This window comes from Thamnophis sirtalis, unplaced genomic scaffold (assembly GCF_051295495.1).
Source record: "Thamnophis sirtalis isolate CommonGarterSnake01/CBP01778 unplaced genomic scaffold, rThaSir2_p1.2 scaffold_14, whole genome shotgun sequence".
Taxonomy (NCBI): domain Eukaryota; kingdom Metazoa; phylum Chordata; class Lepidosauria; order Squamata; family Natricidae; genus Thamnophis; species Thamnophis sirtalis.
The window spans coordinates 6465237-6485284 of NW_028261394.1; the positions used below are offsets into that span (position 1 = coordinate 6465237).

Genomic DNA, 20048 nt, shown 5'->3' on the forward strand with positions numbered 1-20048 from the left:
CAAAAGGGATTAAAGAGACACCGTCAGATCCTGCATGCTGGGATTCCTGACTCGCAGGCATGCAGTAGAACTTCTGGTCCCGAACGCTTCTGACCATGACCAAATGGGGCCCCGACCAAAAAATCCACAATTATATTTCCTGCGGTCGATTTCCCCTGCCGCGCCATTTTTATTTTTATTTTGTAAGCGCCAAATTTCCAAAATTAGATTTGGGTTATGAAGGGATTTCCAGAAGGGAAAAAATTGCAGACTACAGGAACCATTTGCGCCACTCGGGTGACCCTGAGGACAGAGATAAACCTCCAAGTGGCCTCAAGGACTCTCTAAAAGGATGCAAATGACCAGTTCTGTCTGCAAAGAATATCAATCCTTCTGTTCCCCACCATCCAGTCAGAGCTGATGAAGCTTCTTGGACGACAGACAGCTGGTCATTTGCATCCTTTTAGAGAGACATTGAGGCCACTTGGAGGTTAGTATGAAAGAAGATTGGTCGAAGAGGCCATCTATGTCCAAACTGGACAGCCCTCTCTCAACAGAGGAGGAGGAATACGACATCATCTATCTTCAGTCTACATCACGGTCCTTTCAACCGGTCCAAGAAGGTTCCACATCCATTTGCACCACTCAGGTGACCCTGAAGACACTGATAAACCTCCAAGTGGCCTCAAGGACTCTCTAAAAGGATGCAAATGACCAGCTCTGTCTGCAAGGAATATAAATCCTTCCGTTCCCCACCATCCAGTCAGAGCTGATGAAGCATCTTGGACGACAGACAGCTGGTCATTTGCATCCTTTTGGAGAGTCGTTGAGGCCACTTGGAGGTTAGTTTGAAAGAAGATTGGTCGAAGAGGCCATCTATGTCCAAACTGGACATCCCTCTCTCAACAGAGGAGGAGGAATACGACATCATCTATCTTCAGTCTACATCACGGTCCTTTCAACCGGTCCAAGAAGGCTCCACATCCATTTGCACCACTCAGGTGACCCTGAAGACACTGATAAACCTCCAAGTGGCCTCAAGGACTCTCTAAAAGGATGCAAATGACCAGCTCTGTCTGCAAGGAATATAAATCCTTCCGTTCCCCACCATCCAGTCAGAGCTGATGAAGCATCTTGGACGACAGACAGCTGGTCATTTGCATCCTTTTGGAGAGTCGTTGAGGCTACTTGGAGGTTAGTTTGAAAGAAGATTGGTCGAAGAGGCCATCTATGTCCAAATTGGACAGCCCTCTCTCAACAGAGGAGGAGGGATACGACATCATCTATCTTCAGTCTACATCACAGTCCTTTCAAGCGGTCCAAGAAGGCTCCACATCCATTTGCACCACTCAGGTGACCCTGAAGACACTGATAAACCTCCAAGTGGCCTCAAGGACCCTCTAAAAGGATGCAAACGACCAGCTCTGCCTGCAAGGAATATAAATCCTTCTGTTCCCCACCATCCAGTCAGAGCTGATGAAGCTTCTTGGATGACAGACAGCTGGTCATTTGCATCCTTTTTAAAGAGTCATTGAGGCCACTTGGAAGTTAGTTTGAAAGAAGAGGGGTCAAAGAGGCCATCTATGTCCAAATTGAACTGCCCTTTCTCAACACGGGAGGAGGGATGCAACATCATCTATCTTCAGTCTACAACACGGTCCTTTCAACCAGTCCAAGGCGGCTCTGCATCCATTTGCGCCACTTAGGTGATTCTGAGGACACAGATAAACCTCCAAGTGGCCTCAAGGACTCTCTAAAAGGATGCAAATGACCAGCTCTGTCTGCAAGGAATATCAATCCTTCTGTTCCCCACCATCCAGTCAGAGCTGAAGAAGCTTCTTGGATGACAGACAGCTGGTCATTTGCATCCTTTTTAGAGAGTCGTTGAGGCCACTTGGTGATTTATCTGCAAGAAGGCTCCACATCCATTTACACCACTTGGGTGACCCTGAGGACACAGATAAACCTCCAAGTGGCCTCAAGGACTCTCTAAAAGGATGCAAATGACCAGCTCTGTCTGCAAGGAGTATAACTCCTTCCATTCCCCACCATCCAGTCGGAGCTGAAGAAGCTTCTTAGAATGAGAAGTAAAAAGTCTTCAAAAGAAAAGAAAAAAAACAGAAAGTCCAGTTGCCTCCTAAAACACAGCACCTTTGGGACAACCAAGATCTGGAGGACTGAGAATCTCCGTAGACATTAAAAAAATACGGCCAGTTCCTTCCCCCATAACTTCTGCCTTCCTTCCAGAGCCTTACCATCATCTGGTCACAAAACTTGTCGTTGAACGAATTGGGGAAGAGCCTCGTCACCGAAGTCAGCCTGTTGACCACGTTGAGGGTTAGGCTCCGATAGTCGCCCAGCATCATAAGCAGCGGCCTCATGTGGGTGTGGATCTGGTCCACTTCGATGGTCGCGCCTTCCAAAAACTGTGAGGGGCCGAAAACAGGGAAGGATCGGAAAATGCCGAGAGAATGAAGAAAAGGCGCGAAACCGAGGTAGAAGAGGCAAAAACTAAAAGTAGCGAAAGAAATACCTGGGAAATCTAAAAGGGGAAAAAATACTACAAAAAAATACTAAACTAAAAACTAAATTACTGGAGAGTCACTGAATAGCTCCTGTTAGGCCGAAGATTGAGGTTAATCTGGGGAGTCACCAGGAGGAACAGATTTACCTCAGTCTCCAGGCAATTGTGCCGTAACAATACCCATTCAGTGACTCCTCCCACATCCCAGCTCGGAGACCGCAAATGCTCCCATGACACTTCCATAACCACAATTGTAATAAAACCATGTCAGTCTTGGCTATTATCACTGGACCGACATAGCCTGTGACTACGGTACAGGTCGTAATTCCACGGAGCCATTTGCAGCATAGCGCAAGCACGTGACCACGTTTTTACGGCGGTTTTCCCTCCAAAACCAGCGCTTCCGGTTTTGGCAAAAGGATGCCCATCGTGAATTGCGGCTTCGCTTAGGGACTGTGGTGCTTGTTTTAAGAAGCTGTCTATATAAAGGAGGCCATAAGAGGACGTATCTCTCTCTCCTAGTATATCTCTCTCCTTGTGTCCGGTACGCATTGCGAAATTCTCCGTGCAGATTTAAGATGATGATGGATTTACAATCAAATATTTCAATTCTCTATTGTATGTTTCCGGTGTGATTCCCAATAAAAAAGATCTCTGGTTTAAAGTCTATATGTTTTTGTATCATTTATTTTCCCAACTAGGTAAATGTGTTAACAGCAGCTGGAATTGTATTTGCTAAAAAATTGGGAAAAAAATGGGAAAATACCAACACAGGAGGAAGTTATTCATAAAATAATGGAATGTGTTGAAATGAGTATATTGACATTTGAAATTAGGGAACAGGAAGATAAACAATTTTTTAAGATATGGGATTTATTTTATCAGTGGTTAGATTAAAAAAAAACATTGGAAATGGAAGATGTTAGAGAATGTTATAAATACAAGAATGATAGAACGACACAAAATATAACATAAAGATATATTGTTATTGGATAGATTTAAGATGGAATGAATTGTTATAATATAAATGAATAAAATATTTATATTTAAATCTTTAAATTTAAAATGAAGGAATAATAGTGAGGGTCAAATAAGTGTGGTACAATGATAAGAGCCGAGGTGGCGCAGTGGTTAAATGCAGCACTGCAGGCTACTACAGCTGACTGCAGTTCAGCAGTTCGGCTGTTCAAATCTCACTGGCTCATGGTTGACTCAGCCTTCCATCCTTCCGAGGTGGGTAAAATGAGGACCCGGATTGTTGTTAGGGGCAATATGCTGACTCTGTAAACCGCTTAGAGAGGGCTGAAAGCCCTATGAAGCGGTATATAAGTCTAACTGCTATAATAATGTACATAAATATATTTGACTTGATAATATGGGGTTTCATATAAATTGTAAGTCATGACTATGGAAAACCTCGCAACCAATCGATACGCTGTATGTAATTGAAGATGGCTTTATGTTTTATGTTTTATTTGCCTATGTCTGTCTAAAAATAAAAACTTTTTATATACAAAAAAAAGATGATGATGGATTACTTGTCAGGTATTTGCAACCACGTATATTTCTGTATATGCTGTATATAAACCAGTGATGGGATTCAGCCGGTTCACACCTATTCGGGAGAACCGGTTCTCAACTTTCTAAGAGGTTCAGAGAACCGGTTGTTGGAAGAAATCTTATTTTGATTTTTTTCCCACTTTGCAGGGCTAATCCTGTAAGGAAGGCAGGAAGGAAACCTTTTGGTGTTGTTTCTAGCTTAATCTTTATTGCCCTGCTTACAGAAACCGCCTCTCCGGTTAACCCTTGCTACATTGTCACAGCTAAAGCAAAGGGCCTATCAACTTGAGTAATGTTGAGTTGGCCACGCCCACTCGGTCACATGGCCACTAAGCCACCTGGACATTAGGACAGAGAACCGGTTGTTAAATTATTTGAATCCCCACCACTGATATAAACCAACAGGCATGTTGTGTTTTGCTCCTGGGTTTTTCTCCTAATAGAAGCCACGCTTCAAACGCTCTGAGGAAGCTTCATTTCCACCCCCCAACCTCACAAACCTTCCTCATGCAGGCCTCGCCCGCTTCCTGAAGCTCGTTGTTGGTCGAGTTGAGGGCCTTGAAGAGCGCGCTGATGATCTTCTCCCGAGACTGGGGCAAGTAGTTACAGGCAGCCAAGGCATCTGCGTGGAAGCGAACAAAGGAAGCCCCCTTCTGAAGCGGGAATTCGAAACGCAGGACCCAAGCAATCCTAAAAAAACACCCCAGCCTCTTCTGGTGGATATTCTGCTACGTCAAGGGTCCCCCATTTTTTTTTAAATTTCATTACTAGCTAATAACCCGGCACTGCCCAGGTTTTTTTTTTAATCCTAATTATCAGCCTGCGGCCATCTTTTCTTTTGGATCTTACCCTAACTCTAACCCTGCCACATTTTCTAGTATTCTATGCATTTTCTATTGTGGGAAAATGGGAGAGTTAGATGATATGTAGCCATAACAACATTCTTCTTAGAAAGTCAAGGTCATCCTTTGTCTCCGCGCCTGACCGTTGACACTAATCCTGTATTAAGACAGGAAAAGCCCTGATTTCGTCAATTAAATTTGTTCCAAATGTTTTCCCTGTGCCCCCAGAAGCACCAAGGGATACCCCCTTAATTTCTAATGTTGGATTTTCCCCCTTGCCTGAGGGAGCCCCCTTGTGGAGTGCGGTGAAGCTGTTACCGTGGCGACTCCACTGCGCTGCACAGTAGAAGCCATTTTATGGCAGGATGGTAGAAGCCATGGTAAGGCACCACAGGCTGTATCTTAGCAGAGCACACACCCCGAGGGACGTTAGGGGTGTCTTATCCCCCACAGTATTTGTTTCCAAAGGATAAATAATCAAATAATAAAATTGCTCGAGGTGTTCCAGAATTATGCTGGAACATACAAACACACAGCCATTTATCTATATATAGAACGATAGAAGATAGAAAAAGGAGGAGGAGGAGGAGGAGGAGGAGGAGAGAAGAGGAGGGGAGAGGAGGAGGAGGAGGAGGAGGAGGAGGAGAAGGAAGGAGGAGGAGGAGAGAAGAGAAGGGAAGGGAAGAGGGGGAGGAGGAGGAGGAGGAAGGAGGAGGAGAGAAGGGAAGGGAAGAGGGCGAGAAGGAGGAGGAAGGAGGAGAAGGAAAGAGGAGGAGGAAGAGGAGGAGAGAAGAGAAGGGAATGGAAGAGGGGGAGGAGGAGGAGGAGGAGGAGGAGGAGAAGGAGGAGGAAAAGGAAGAGGAGGAGGAGGAGGAGGAGGAGGAAAAGAAGGAGGAGGAGAAGGAAGAAGGAGGAGGAGGAAGAGGAGGAGAGAAGAGAAGGGAAGGGAAGAGGGGGAGGAGGAGGAGGAGGAAGAGGACTGTACACTGATGATGTTACCTAGTTTGGTAATGAAACGTCTGCAAGAAAACAACCAAGCTTCGAGAGCACCAAAGATCCCTCATTGCTAGTAATTTTGACCAGGAATCCTGGAAATTTTACGCTAAGGTCAGGGTGAGCCGCTGAGCCAGCAAATACTAATTTTTCTTTCCCAACACATATGTCTTTAAGGCTTGAAACCAGCTCCTTTCATGCAGCAAACCTCTACCAGCTAGCTTCAAAACTTACTCAGAGCTGCAATTCGAAGGGGCACCAAGGAAGGCAGGCTCTTGTAACAGGGCAATTTCATCAAGGCACAGTCTTCAGCCTCACACAGATTCAGCAGCTGGAAGTTCAAAGAGAAGAAGTCAGCTTTGGGCACAACCTGGTGGATTTCCAGACCAAAGAGAAACCGAGCATAACCAGCCGAACAAATAGATTTAAAAACAGTTTCTATCCTTGGGCTGTCAACACTCTTAAACACAACCACAATCACTACACACAGACACACACACACACACACACACACGAAACATAGGACTAGTTTTTCTTTTTCTTTCTCTCCCCCACCCCCAATTACTTGCATAGGGATTAGTCTTTATACTATTTATATTGTTTGCATTTTTTGTTATGGATTGCACCAGTGAGGCTAAAACCAGAGAGGCTAAATTTCGTGGTGGAATTTAGGAGGTCTAGAGACTGTGAATTATTTCCTTGCCTATACGTGCAGTTCCAGGAACTGGGTATATCTAGTTTAATGAAAAGAAGGACCAAGGGAGACAGGATAGCAGTCTTCCAAGATCTCAGGGGCTGCCCCAAAGAAGAGGGAGTCAAGCTATTCTCCAAGGCACCTGAGGGTAGAACAAGAAGCAATGGGTGGAAACTAATCAAGGAGAGAAGCAACTTAGAACTGAGGAGGAATTTCCTGACAGTGAGAACAATTAATCAGTGGAAGAACTTGCCTCCAGAAGTTGTGAATGCTCCAACACTGGAAGTTTTTAAGAAGACGTTGGATAGCCATTTGTCTGAAACAGTATAGGGTTTCCTGCCTAGGCAGGGGGTTGGACTAGAAGACCTCTAAGGTCCCTTCCAACTCTGCTATTGTATTGTATTGAATGAAAATCTACATTTCAGATAGAGAGATTCATGGACACAAAGTTGTCCTTTCTGTACCAAACCCTCTGATCTTGGAGTCCCTTGTTCATAATCTCTGTGTTCAACATTAAAAAAACCAAAGACGTTACGAGAAAATAATCCAAGCAGTACACTATGGAGTGTTCTTAACTTTACCATAGTAACTTGGATTACTATGGTAAAGTTAAAGGTTCCCTTCACACGTATGTGCTAGTCGTTCCCGACTCTAGGGGGCGGTGCTCATCTCCGTTTCAAAGCCGAAGAGCCAGCGCTGTCCGAAGACGTCTCCGTGGTCATGTGGCTGGCATGACTAAATGCTGAAAGTGCACGGAACGCTGATCCCTTCCCACCAAAGGTGGTTCCTGTTTTTCTACTTGCATTTTTTACGTGCTTTCGAACTGCTAGGTTGGCAGAAGCTGGGACAAGTCACGGGAGCTCACTCCGTTACGCGGCGCTGGGGATTCGAACCGCCAAACTGCCGACCTTTCTGATCGACAAGCTCAGCGTCTTAGCCCCTGAGCCACCGCGCCCCATGCAGATACGTAAGTATAAAAACGTTCATGAATGGCCAACCTTTTCACTCGCGGTGAATCAAAGCATCCACGGGGCTGCTGATTTACACGGCTCAATTTTTTTAAAGAAACGATCCGAAAGCCACAAAGGAGAAATACCTCTGTATAAAAGACTTTGTGCTCTACCACGTTGAGATCCATCGTGAAAAGCCGGGGTTGCAGAGTGGTGCAAAACGTATTCCCTTCCATCAAACCGATCTGGGCGTTGGCAGGTTGATGTCGGAGCAAATGTTTCTTGGGGGGAACCATGTCTTGGAGAACCTAAGAAAGGGAGGGGTGGGTTGATCAAGAACATGATGTTGTCAGGTGTTCCAAATAGCATCCAAAATTAAATCAGAGTCTGAGGCAAGGGATTCCTCAAAGTTCCAATTTATTAAGAGAGCCGTGTTGGCACACCTGGGAAAACCCGAATCTGAAGGCTTCCCGGTTTTCCCCACCCAGTTGTAAGTTCAAGGTCTTGCCCCCCACACACACACACCCACAAGTCCATCACATGGTCCAATCTCCCACTGCCACAAAGACAGATTCCACCCTTCCAGTTCTGCCCAGGTGCAGCAACAAAGGATGACCTTGACTTTCTAAGAAGAATGTTATTATGGCTACATGTCAAACTCTGTACAATCCCCCCTCCCATTTTCCCACCATAGAAAATGCATAGCAGAATAATAGAAAAGATGGTTGCAGGCCTGACATAAGTCTTGTCAGAAGACAATAGGCCACTGCCGTACCCGCCATAGAATGTTTATATACAATCACGTAGATTGTATGTATGTGTCTTACCCCCCCCTCACATCCACAAGTCCAGCACATGGTCCAATCTCCTACTGCCACAAAGACAGATTCCACCCTTCCAGTTCTGCCCAGGTGCAGTGACAAAGGATGACCTTGACTTTCTAAGAAGAATGTTGTTATGGCTACCTATCATCTAACTCCGTACAATCCCTCCTCCCATTTTCCCACCATAGAATATGCATAGCAGAATAATAGAAAAGATGGTTGCAGGCCTGACATAAGTCTTGTCAGAAGACAATAGGCCACCACCGTACACCCCCCCCGTAGAATTTTTATATACAATCACGTAGATTGTGTGTATGTGTCTTGCCCCCCCACATCCACAAGTTCAGCACATGGTCCAATCTCCTACTGCCACAAAGACAGATTCCACCCTCCCAGTTCTGCCCAGGTGCAGCAACAAAGGATGACCTTGACTTTCTAAGAAGAATGTTATTATGGCTACCTGTCATCTAACTCCGTACATTTTCCCACAATAGAAAATGCATAGTAGAATAATAGAAAGTGCAGCAGGCCAAAGATCCAAAAGAAAAGATGGCTGCAGGCCTGTCAGGTGTCAATGTTCAAATGTCAGTGCCCGACACGCGGCTGAGCAGAAGACAGAGGAGAGGAGAGCAGTGGAAATCTATGGGCCGGTCCTTGGGACGGAAGAGCCACCGCTGCTAGCGAAGAAGCCCCACCCTAGCTCTGGGGATAAAATGCAGGGGGCGGAGATGAATAGGTGTGCAGAAGACAGAGGGGAGAGGAGAGCAGTGGAAATCTATGGGCCGGTCCTTGGGACAGAAGAGCCACCACTGCTAGCAAAGCCCCACCCTATCTCTGGGGATAAAAGGCAGGGGGCGGAGATGAATAGGTGTGCAGAAGACAGAGGGGAGAGGAGAGCAGTGGAAATCTATGGGCTGGTCCTTGGGACAGAAGAGCCACCACTGCTAGCGAAGCCCCAGCCTAGCTCTGGGGATAAAAGGCAGGGGGCGGAGATGAATAGGTGTGTAGAAGACAGAGGGGAGAGGAGAGCAGTGGAAATCTATGGGCTGGTCCTTGGGACAGAAGAGCCACCACTGCTAGCGAAGCCCCACCCTATCTCTGGGGATAAAAGGCAGGGGGTGGAGATGAATAGGTGTGTAGAAGACAGAGGGGAGAGGAGAGCAGTGGAAATTATGGGCTGGTCCTTGGGACAGAAGAGCCACCACTGCTAGCGAAGCCCCAGCCTAGCTCTGGGGATAAAAGGCAGGGGGCGGAGATGAATAGGTGTGTAGAAGACAGAGGGGAGAGGAGAGCAGTGGAAATCTATGGGCTGGTCCTTGGGACAGAAGAGCCACCACTGCTAGCGAAGCCCCAGCCTAGCTCTGGGGATAAAAGGCAGGGGGCAGAGATGAATAGGTGTGCAGAAGACAGAGGGGAGAGGAGAGCAGTGGAAATCTATGGGCTGGTCCTTGGGACAGAAGAGCCACCACTGCTAGCAAAGCCCTGCCCTATCTCTGGGGATAAAAGGCAGGGGGAGGAGATGAATAGATGTGGCAGACAACTATTCATCTCCCTGCCAGACTTGTTAGCCTGCGGTGAAAGAGAAACTTTTTGCCAGGGCTGCCGGCACTCCTAATAAAGGAATCTTTTGCGTTCACGTCAGAGGCTTTGCCGTGTTTGGGGAGCTGGGTCAGAACACGAGGACTAGGGGTAAACAACGCTGCAAGAAAGCATTCAAGCTTCAATTTTGGAACTGCGGGCCAACGATGCGCAGGCTCACCTCTTTATGGGGCTCCATGATTGCCGTGACGCTCTTGCCCGTCACCTGGGCCACCACCTGGAGGGAGTGCATGGCTTGCTTCCTCACGGTGGAGTTTGGCGAGGTCACTTCCCGCACCAGGTCATGGGTGACGTGGTGGAAGGACTTCTCCTGGGCGGTGAGGATCTCCTCCGTCTTCTCCTCTTCTTTCAACAACGTCGCGCATCGGATTAAGAGCTGCTCGAGGGTCGTCTTGGCCATGGCCACAGCCCCATTGGAAACCTGGGAGGGCGGGCGTTGGACCCCCGAGGAAAGTTTATTTTAAACGTTGTTTAAAAAAAATTAGTTAGAACAATTAATCAGTGGAACGGCGTGACTCCAGAGGTTGCGAATGCTCCAACACTGAAATAGTACAAGGGCTCCTGCTTGAGTAGGGGGCTGAACTAGAAGACCTCCAAGGCCCCGTCCAACCCTGCATTCTATTCTGTTCTGTTCCGTTCTATTTTGCATTTCCATTCCATTCCATTGTTCTGTTCTTCTGTTCTGTTCTCTTCTAGTCTATTCTATTCTATTCTCTATTCTATTCTCTATTCTATTCTCTATTCTATTCTATTCTCTATTCTATTCTCTATTCTATTCTCTATTCTATTCTCTATTCTATTCTCTATTCCATTCTCTATTCTATTCTATTCTATTCTCTATTCTATTCTATTCTCTATTCTCTTCTATTCTCTCTTCTCTCTTCTATTCTCTCTTCTATTCTCTCTTCTATTCTCTCTTCTATTCTCTATTCTATTCTATTCTCTATTCTATTCTATTCTCTATTCTATTCTCTATTCTATTCTATTCTCTATTCTATTCTCTATTCTATTCTCTATTCTATTCTCTATTCTATTCTCTATTCTATTCTCTATTCTCTATGCTATTCTCTATTCTCTTCAATTCTCTATTCTATTATCTATTCTCTATTCTATTCTTTATTCTATTCTCTATTCTATCTATTCTCTATTCTCTATTCTATTCTCTATTCTATTCTCTATTCTATTCTCTATTCTATTCTCTATTCTATTCTCTATTCTATTCTCTATTCTATTCTATTCTCTATTCTATTCTATTCTATTCTCTATTCTATTCTATTCTCTATTCTCTATTCTATTCTCTATTCTATTCTCTATTCTATTCTCTATTCTATTCTCTATTCTATTCTCTATTCTATTCTCTATTCTATTCTATTCTCTATTCTATTCTCTCTTCTATTCTTTATTCTATTCTCTATTCTATTCTCTATTCCCTATGCTATTCTCTATTCTCTTCAATTCTCTATTCTATTATCTATTCTCTATTCTATTCTTTATTCTATTCTCTATTCTATCTATTCTCTATTCTATTCTTTATTCTAATCTATTCTCTATGCTATTCTCTATTCTAGTCTATTCTCTATTCTAGTCTATTCTCTATTCTATACTCTATTCTATTCTGGTATGTGACAGTAAGGAAGGAGGGAGGGAGGGAAGAGGAAAGGAAGGAAGGAGGGAGGGAGGGAAGAGGAAAGGAAGGAAGGGAAGGAAGGAAGAAGGGAGGGAGGGAAGAGGAAAGGAAGAAGGGAGGGAAGAGGAAAAGAAGGAAGGAGGGAAGGAGGGAGGGAAGGAAGGAAGGAAGGAAGGAAGGAAGGAAGGAAGGAAGGAGGGAGGGAGGGAGGGAAGGAATAGCAATAACACATAAATTTATAGTGCTTTTACAGCCCTCTCTAAGCAGTTTACAGAGTCAGCCTCTTGCCCCCCAACAAGCTGGGTCCTCGTTTTGCCGACCTCGGAAGGACAGAAGGACGAGTGAACCTTGGCCCATCCTAAGAGGGACTCACCTCTCCCGTCAGGTCCATCATGACGAAGAGCAGAGCCTTGAGGAAGGTCTGCTGGTTCTGGAGGACCCAAATCAGAGGGAGCCTCTCCATCAGGAACTTGATGGAGACCACCCCGCCGAGCTTGGCGTACCAGGCCTGCTCGTAGCAGCAAGCGCAGAGGCGTTCCACGATGTAGGAGAACAAGGGCAGCTGGCAGGCCTGGAGGGCAGAAAGGAGAAGAGACGGGGGTCAACCAAAGGGCCAGGGAGGGAGGGAAGCCTTCCGAAGGAGGAGAGGGTGGCCGGGTGCCCAGTGGATTACCCGTTCCTTGGATCCCAAGATGATGCTAGCCACGTCGAAGATGACCGCCAGGGCCACCTCCCCGATCTTGCACAGCTCCTTCTCCTCGTAAGCCATGCAGATGGCGATGGCGTCAATCAGCACCAAGGGATCCATGCCTCTCGACCCGTTCTCCTCGCTGTGAAACATGGAGGTGCTGGGCTGGCTGCCCACCTGGTAACACTGGAGCAGGAAAGGGCCTGGGAAGGTCAGCCACATGAGGAACGGAAGGAGAAAGGAAGGAGGAAATTAAAGAAGGGCATAGGGGTAGTTTGGCTTCACACAACACACTCCCTTCTAGCACTGATGACATTACCAAGTTGGGTCATGAAAAGTCTGGAAAAAACAACCAAGCTCAGAGAACATCAAAGGCCCCACAGTTCATCTCCAAATTTCTTATCTATCTATCTATCTATCTATCTATCTATCTATCTATCTATCTATCTATCTATCTATCTATCTATCTATCTCCATCTCTCTCCATTCATCTTTCTGTATCTCTCTCTCTCCATCTCTCTCCATTCATTTCTCTCACTGTCTCTATCTATATCATCTCTTTCCATTCATTTCTCTTTATCTATCAATCTATCATCTCCATCTCTCCATTCATATTTATCTATATCTATCTATCTATCATCTATCTATCTATCTAATCTCTCTATATCTCTCTATCTATCAATCAATCATCTATCTACCATCTATCTGTCTATCATCTATCTAATCTCTCTATATCTATCTGTCTATCTATCTAATCTATATCTGTCTGTCTGTCTATCATCTATCTATCTATCATCTATCTATCTATCTATCTATCATATATATATATATATATATATATATATATATATATATATACATCTACATTTATCTATCTATATCTATATCTATATCTATCTATCTATCTATCTATCTATCTATCTATCTATCTATCTATCTATCTATCTATCTATCTATCTCTCCTGTCTGTCTGTCTGTCTGTCTCTTATGTCTATATTTCTAATCTATATAATTATATTCATTCATCTATCTATCTATCTATCTATCTATCTATCTATCTATCTATCTATCTATCTATCTATCTATCTATCTATCTATCTATCTAATCTTCTGTCTCTTAAGTCTATATACCACATTTTTAGGAGTATAAGACGCACCAAGGTTTTCAAGAGGCAAATTTTAAAAAAACGTAGGTAGATAGAGAGGGAGAGAGAGAAATACTGTAGGTAAGTAGGTAGATAGCATCTATCTATCATCTATCTATCTATCTATCCATCCATCCATCCATCCATCCATCCATCCATCTATCTATATCGTCTGCCTGTCTGTCTCTTATGTCTCTTAACATAACAAAGTTGGAAGGGACCTTGGAGGTCTTCTAGTCCAACCCCCTGCTTATGCAGAAATCCCTACACCACTTCAGGCAAATGGTTATCCAACATCTTCTTAAAGACTTCCAGTGTTGGAGCATTCATAACTTCTAGAGGCAAGTTGTTCCACTGGTTAATTGTTCTAACTATCAGGAAATTCCTCCTTAGTTCTAGGTTGCTTCTCTCCTTGATTAGTTTCCACCCATTGCTTCTTGTCCTGCCCTCAGGTACCTTGGAGAATAGCTTGACTCCCTCTTCTTTGTGGCAGCCCCTGAGATATTGGAAGACTGCTATTGTGTCTCCCCTAGTCCTTCTTTTCATTAAACTAGACATCCCCAGTTCCTGCAACCGTTCTTCATATGTTTTAGCCTCCAGTCCCCTAACCCTCTTTGTTGCTCTTCTCTGCACTCTTTCCAGAGTCTCAGCATCTTTCCTACATCGTGGCGACCAAAACTGGGGGCAGGATTTCTTACAGGTTACCAGCTTCTACGCCGGCAGGCAAAATCGGGGACAAACGTACTTCATGGTTACGCCTGGCTCGTTGCCGAATCCTTACCACACTGCTGAGCCACTGCCACCATGGTGTAGTGACGGATCAGGCTGGCCACGAACGGCAGGGCGCTGGGTCGCAGGTCCTTAATCACCGCTGACATGAAGGCCCCGGTTAAGGCCTGTTCAAAGGTCTTCCGGGCCGGCGTGTCCTGGGCCTTGTACCGATGAGAGATGATGACGTTGGGAATGGACTTCTCCGTGAAGCTGTCAAAACCAAAGCCACACACACATACACACACACACACAACAAGAACCCCGTCAATTTACTCTGAAGGATGTCTCCTTGGGGGAAAGAAAACTGTGGGATCCAAGCAAAGGATCCGGGAAATGGATAACAATAGCAATAGCAGTTAGACTTATATACCGCTTCATAGGGCTTTCAGCCCTCTCTAAGCGGTTTACAGAGTCAGCATATTGCCCCCAACAATCCGGGTCCTCATTTTACCCACCTCGGAAGGATGGAAGGCTGAGTCAACCCTGAGCCGGTGAGATTTGAACCGCCGAACTGCAGAACTGCAGTCAGCTGAAGTAGCCTGCAGTGCTGCACTCTAACCACTGCGCCACCTCGGCTCTTTTAACAGATTAACAGAGTTGGAAGGGACCTTAGAGGTCATCTAGTCCAACCCCCACCCCACTCCACCCGTTCAAGCAGGACACCCGACACCATTTCTGGCAGATGGCAGTCCAGTCTCTTCTTGAAAGCCTCCAGGGATGAATCTCCCGCAACCTCCGAAGGCAACTTTTGTTCCATCGGTTGATTGCCCTCACTGTCAGAAAGTTTCTCCTTGTTTCCAGGTTGAATTTCTCCTTGTTCCCATCCATTATTCCTTGTCTGGCCTTCTTCCTCTCCACAAACCCCCTCCCTTCCTCCTAACCCTGACGACATTACGTGGTCAGGTAATGAAATGTCTGCAAGAAAACAAGGACTTCACAGTCCTCCTCCTTCTCTCCTCCTCTTCCATTCCACAAATCCCATTCCCTTCTAGCACTGATGGTGTTACCTAGTTGGGTGATGAAATGTCTGCAAGAAAACCACCAAGCTCAGAGAGCACCAAGGACTCCATAGTTCTCCCCCTCCTCCTCCTCCTCTCTGCAAACTCCACTCCCTTCTAGCCCTGATGATGTTACCTAGTTGGGCCATGAAATGTCTGCAAGAAAACCACCAAGCTCAGAGATCACCAAAGACTCCATAGTTCTCCTCCTCCTCCTCCTCCTCCTCCTCCCTGCAAACTCCACTCCCTTCTAGCACTGATGCTGTTACCTAGTTGGGCCATGAAATGTCTGCAAGAAAACCACCAAGCTCAGAGAGCATCAGGGACCCCACATTCCTTCCACCTCCACCTCCTCCACCCCCATACTTTAACACTGATGATGTTACCTAGTTGGGTCATGAAACATCTGCATGAAAACAAACAAGCTCAGAGAGCACCAGAGATTCCTTGGTTCTTCTTCTTCTCCTCAAATCCCCCCCCCCTCCCAGCCCTGACAATGTTACATGGCCGGGTCATAAAACGTCTTCAAGAAAACAAGCAAGCTCGGAGAGCACCAAGGACCCTTCGTGTCAACTCTGAGCTCCAAATATACTCCTTTACAGGCCCACCCGTGTCCTTACTTGGGATGGGCAAGAAGCTGGTACAAAGCATGCTTGTTGTCATCTAGGCTCATCATGGCAACCAGGAAGCATTTGATGACCTCCCAAGCTTGCCTCCGATAGTAGGGCTCCGTGTTGGCGCTCTTCAAACAGTCCAAGGCTGTCTCGATGGCCTACCATGATGGGAAAGGAATCTCTCTCGGTCAACCGGTAGGAAACCCCAAGAAACCACCACCACGTTGGAAAACACCCAAGAGCTGCTCGTTTGGGATGGAAGGCTGAGTCAACCTTGAGCCCATTAGGATCGAACTGCTGGCACTCAGCAGAGTCAGCCTGCAATACTGCATTCTAACAACCACTGCGCCACCAGGAATAGATCTCAGCAGAAGTCAAATCTGACCCAAATTGAGACATTCAGGCCTACCAGAATCTATATCTATATCTATATCTATCTATATCTCTATATCTCTCTATCTCTATCTATCTCTATCTCTATCTCTATATATCTGTATCTGTATTTGTATCTATCTCTATCTCTCTATCTATCGCTATCTATATCTATCTATATCTAATCTCTCTCTCTATCTATATCTATATCTAATCTCTCTATCTCTCTCTCTATCTATCTCTCTATATATCTCTATATCTATATATCTCTATCTATATATCTCTATCTATATATCTCTATCTCTATATCTCTCTCTATATATCTCTATCTCTATCTATATATCTCTATCTCTATATCTCTATCTCTATATCTCTATCTATATATCTCTATCTCTCTCTCTATCTCTATCTCTCATCTCTATCTATCTCTATCTCTATATCTCTCTATCTCTATCTATCTCTATCTCTATCTCTATATATCTGTATCTGTATTTGTATCTATCTCTATCTCTCTATCTATCGCTATCTATATCTATCTATATCTAATCTCTCTATCTATATCTATATCTAATCTCTCTCTCTCTCTCTCTATCTCTCTCTCTATATATATCTCTATATCTCTATATCTCTATCTATATATCTCTATCTATATATCTCTATCTCTATATCTCTCTCTATATATCTCTGTCTCTATCTATATATCTCTATCTATATATCTCTATCTCTATATCTCTATATCTCTATCTCTATATCTCTATCTCTATCTATATATCTCTATCTCTCTATCTCTATCTCTATCTCTCTATCTCTATCTATCTCTATCTCTATATCTATCTATCTCTAACTATCTCTATCTATCTATCTATCTATCTCTCTCTCTCTATCTATCTATCTATCTCTATCTCTATCTATCTCTATCTGTATCATTATCATCATCATCATCATCATCATCATCATTTTTTATTCATAAACATTTTGAATACAGTGCGTTGTATATTGCAAATTATCCTAAAAATATGAATCCCAGGTGTAGTTATAAACGAAACAGACATTGTGATCTGGTTCAGCAGATATATTCTCATTTTGGAGAAAGAGAGAGAGACAGAGAGAGAGAGACAGAGAGAGAGAGGCAGAGATAGAGAAAGAGAGAGACAGAGAGAGAGAGACAGACAGACAGAGAGCAGAGAGACAGAGACAGAGAGAGAGAGACACAGAGAGAGAGACAGACAGAGACAGAGAGAGACAGACAGAGACAGAGAGAGACAGACAGACAGAGAGAGAGACAGAGAGAGAGAGAGAGAGAAATATCTGCCTAGGATTGAACTCACAGCCTCCCAATTGTGAGGCGAGAGCGCCACCTCCAGGCCACCGCACCATTCTACCAGAATCTGTATGCGAATGCAATTTTTTTTTCCAGACTGAAAACGCTCAACCCCAAAAGAACTCAAGGTAGGCCTTACCTTCTCCATGGGCAGCTGAATGGATGCTTTGCAGTCAGAGAACTCCGCCGTGATGCTAGGCCCCTGAATCTCAGTCACCACGTAGTGCAACTTCTGGGACTCCTTCAGCATTTTCCGGTTGCTTCCACCGAATTTTCCCAACACGCGGTAAGCCACGTGAGAAATGGTCTCCGCAGGATTGCGCAGAGTGCGCCAGAGAGCCTAAGAAGCAAGGGGTGTGTGTGGGTGTGTGAAAGCTCTAAGGGAGAGCTCAGAAGGATGAGTTTTCAAAACCTTCATAGCTCTTCGACGCAATATAGGTAAAGGTTCCCCTCGCGCATATGTGCTAGTTGTTCCCGACTCTAGGGGGCGGTGCTCATCTCTGTTTCAAAGCCGAAGTGCCAGCGCTGTCCATGGTCATCTGGCCGGCGTGACTCAATGCCAAAGGCGCACGGAACGCTGTTACCTTCCCACCAAAGGTGGTTCCTATTTTTCTACCTGCACTACATCAGACAAATGGCTATCCAACATCTTCTTAAAGACTTCCAGTGTTGGAGCCTTCGCAACTTCCGGAGGCAACTTCTGTTCCACTGATTAATTGTTCTAACTGTCGGGAAATTTCTCCTTAGTTCTAGCTTGCTTCTCTCCTTGATTAGTTTCCACCCATTGCTTCTTGTCCTGCCTTTAGATGCTTTGGAGAATAGCTTGACTCCCTCTTCTTTGTGGCAACCCCTGAGATATCGGAAGACTGCTATCCTGTCTCCCCTAGTCCTTCTTTTCATTAAACTAGACATGCCCAGTTCCTGCAACTGTTCTTCATGTTTTAGCCCTAACAATGAACTACCCATCCTGGCTAGCAGGAATTCTTGCAAGCTACAGTTTCAGACTTCCCCTGTTACAATTCAACAGTTCTCAAAAGAGGACAAACTATTCTCTTTCCCTCCCTCCGACTAATTGCCAACAATTTCCAGTTATCAGCAGCTTCCCCAGAAAGCAAGCCTGCTTGTTCTGTTTAACAGACCATCATCCACTTTCAATCATAATCTGAGGGGTGGTTAATTCAGAGATTAATTTTCTGAATTACCGTATTTTTTGGAGTATAAGACGCACCAGAGTATAAGACGCACCAAGGTTTTGAAGAGGCAAATTTTTAAAAAAAGTTTTTGCACTCTGCAAACTTCCCCAAAATGGCCTGTTTTTTTTTTGTTTTTTTTTTGCAAAAACGGGGCCTGTTTCCCCCCACCACCACCACCAAAAAAAGGCATGAATAGCCTTTAGGGGGCTTGCAGAGTGCTCCAGGCAAAAAGAAGCAAAAAACAGTCCATTTTTTGCAAAAACGGGCCCATTTTTTGTCAGAAAAAGGGCATGCATACCCTTTAGGAGGCTTATAGAGTGCTCCTGGGGCCTGGGGGGGGGGGGCAAAACTGAGTAAAAAACAGCTCAGTTTTTTTGTTCATTTTTGCCCTCCCCAGCCCCCAGGAGCTCCCTAAAAGCTTCCTACAAACTTTGCATGGCGAAGTGGGCGGGGGTGGGTGGGTGGGTTCAGGAGGCAAAATATGCTGTATTCAAGTGTATAAGATGCACCCAGATTTTCAGCCTCTTTTTTGCGGGCGGGAAAAGGTGCGTCTTATACTCCGAAAAATACGGTAACCAAGCGAAGGCTGCTGTTCACGGAACGACCCCTTTTACCTGCATCAATTCAGCCCGGACAGGTTGGATGTGATCATACAAGAAATCCGGCTGCAGATTATCTACGCACAGCTCCAGGGTGCGCAGGCCTTGGCTGACCAGCGTCTGGGATCCATTTAAGGCGGACACCAAGGGATCCATCAGCATCGGCAGGTAAGGAAGGAGGGAGCTGAGGCGAACCGGGACCGTCAAGCAGAGCTCGACGAATAAATCCTTCATGTGCTGTTTGTGCAATCCGCTCTGGAGCATGTTGAGACCTGGAGAGCGACAGGGAGCAAAGGCCAGATCATCAAGCCCGCCCCCCCAAAACCGTAAAGAGGAGATACAGGTAGTCCTCAACTTACAATGGGTCATTTAGTGACTGTTCAAAGTTATGACAGCACTGAAAAAAAGGACCTAGGCCTGTTTTTCATGGTTACCACCTGTTCTGACCAAGGCTTCCCGAGAGCAGGAAGCCAACTCCTGGCCCCCGAGAAAAATCCCTTTGGCAGTTCAAATCCCACCAGGCTCAAGGTTGACTCAGCCTTCCATCCTTCCGAGGACCCAGATTGTTGGGGGCAAGAGGCTGGCTCTATAATCCACTTAGAGAGGGCTGTAAAGCACTGTGAAGCGGTATATAAATTTGCTGTCTGCTATTGCTTGTAAAGGAAGGAAGGAAGGAGGGAGGGAGGGAGGGAGGGAGGGAGGGAGGGAGGGAGGGAGGGGGGAGGAAGGAAGGAAGGAAGGCATGGTGGCACAGT

At 45.3% G+C, this 20048-nt stretch overlaps 1 protein-coding gene across 1 annotated transcript in view; it reads right to left on the reverse strand.

The window, feature by feature from the left end:
- The window catches only part of TRRAP (transformation/transcription domain associated protein), a 141252-nt gene that overhangs the window by 96926 nt on the left and 24278 nt on the right, over positions 1–20048 (reverse strand). Inside the window, 11 exon segments of the mRNA XM_087729239.1 lie at positions 2235–2405; positions 4564–4685; positions 6133–6229; positions 7689–7850; positions 10126–10386; positions 11966–12163; positions 12266–12483; positions 14207–14406; positions 15815–15966; positions 17641–17841; positions 19309–19565. Of these exon segments, the coding sequence (XP_087585365.1) occupies positions 2235–2405; positions 4564–4685; positions 6133–6229; positions 7689–7850; positions 10126–10386; positions 11966–12163; positions 12266–12483; positions 14207–14406; positions 15815–15966; positions 17641–17841; positions 19309–19565 (2039 nt within the window).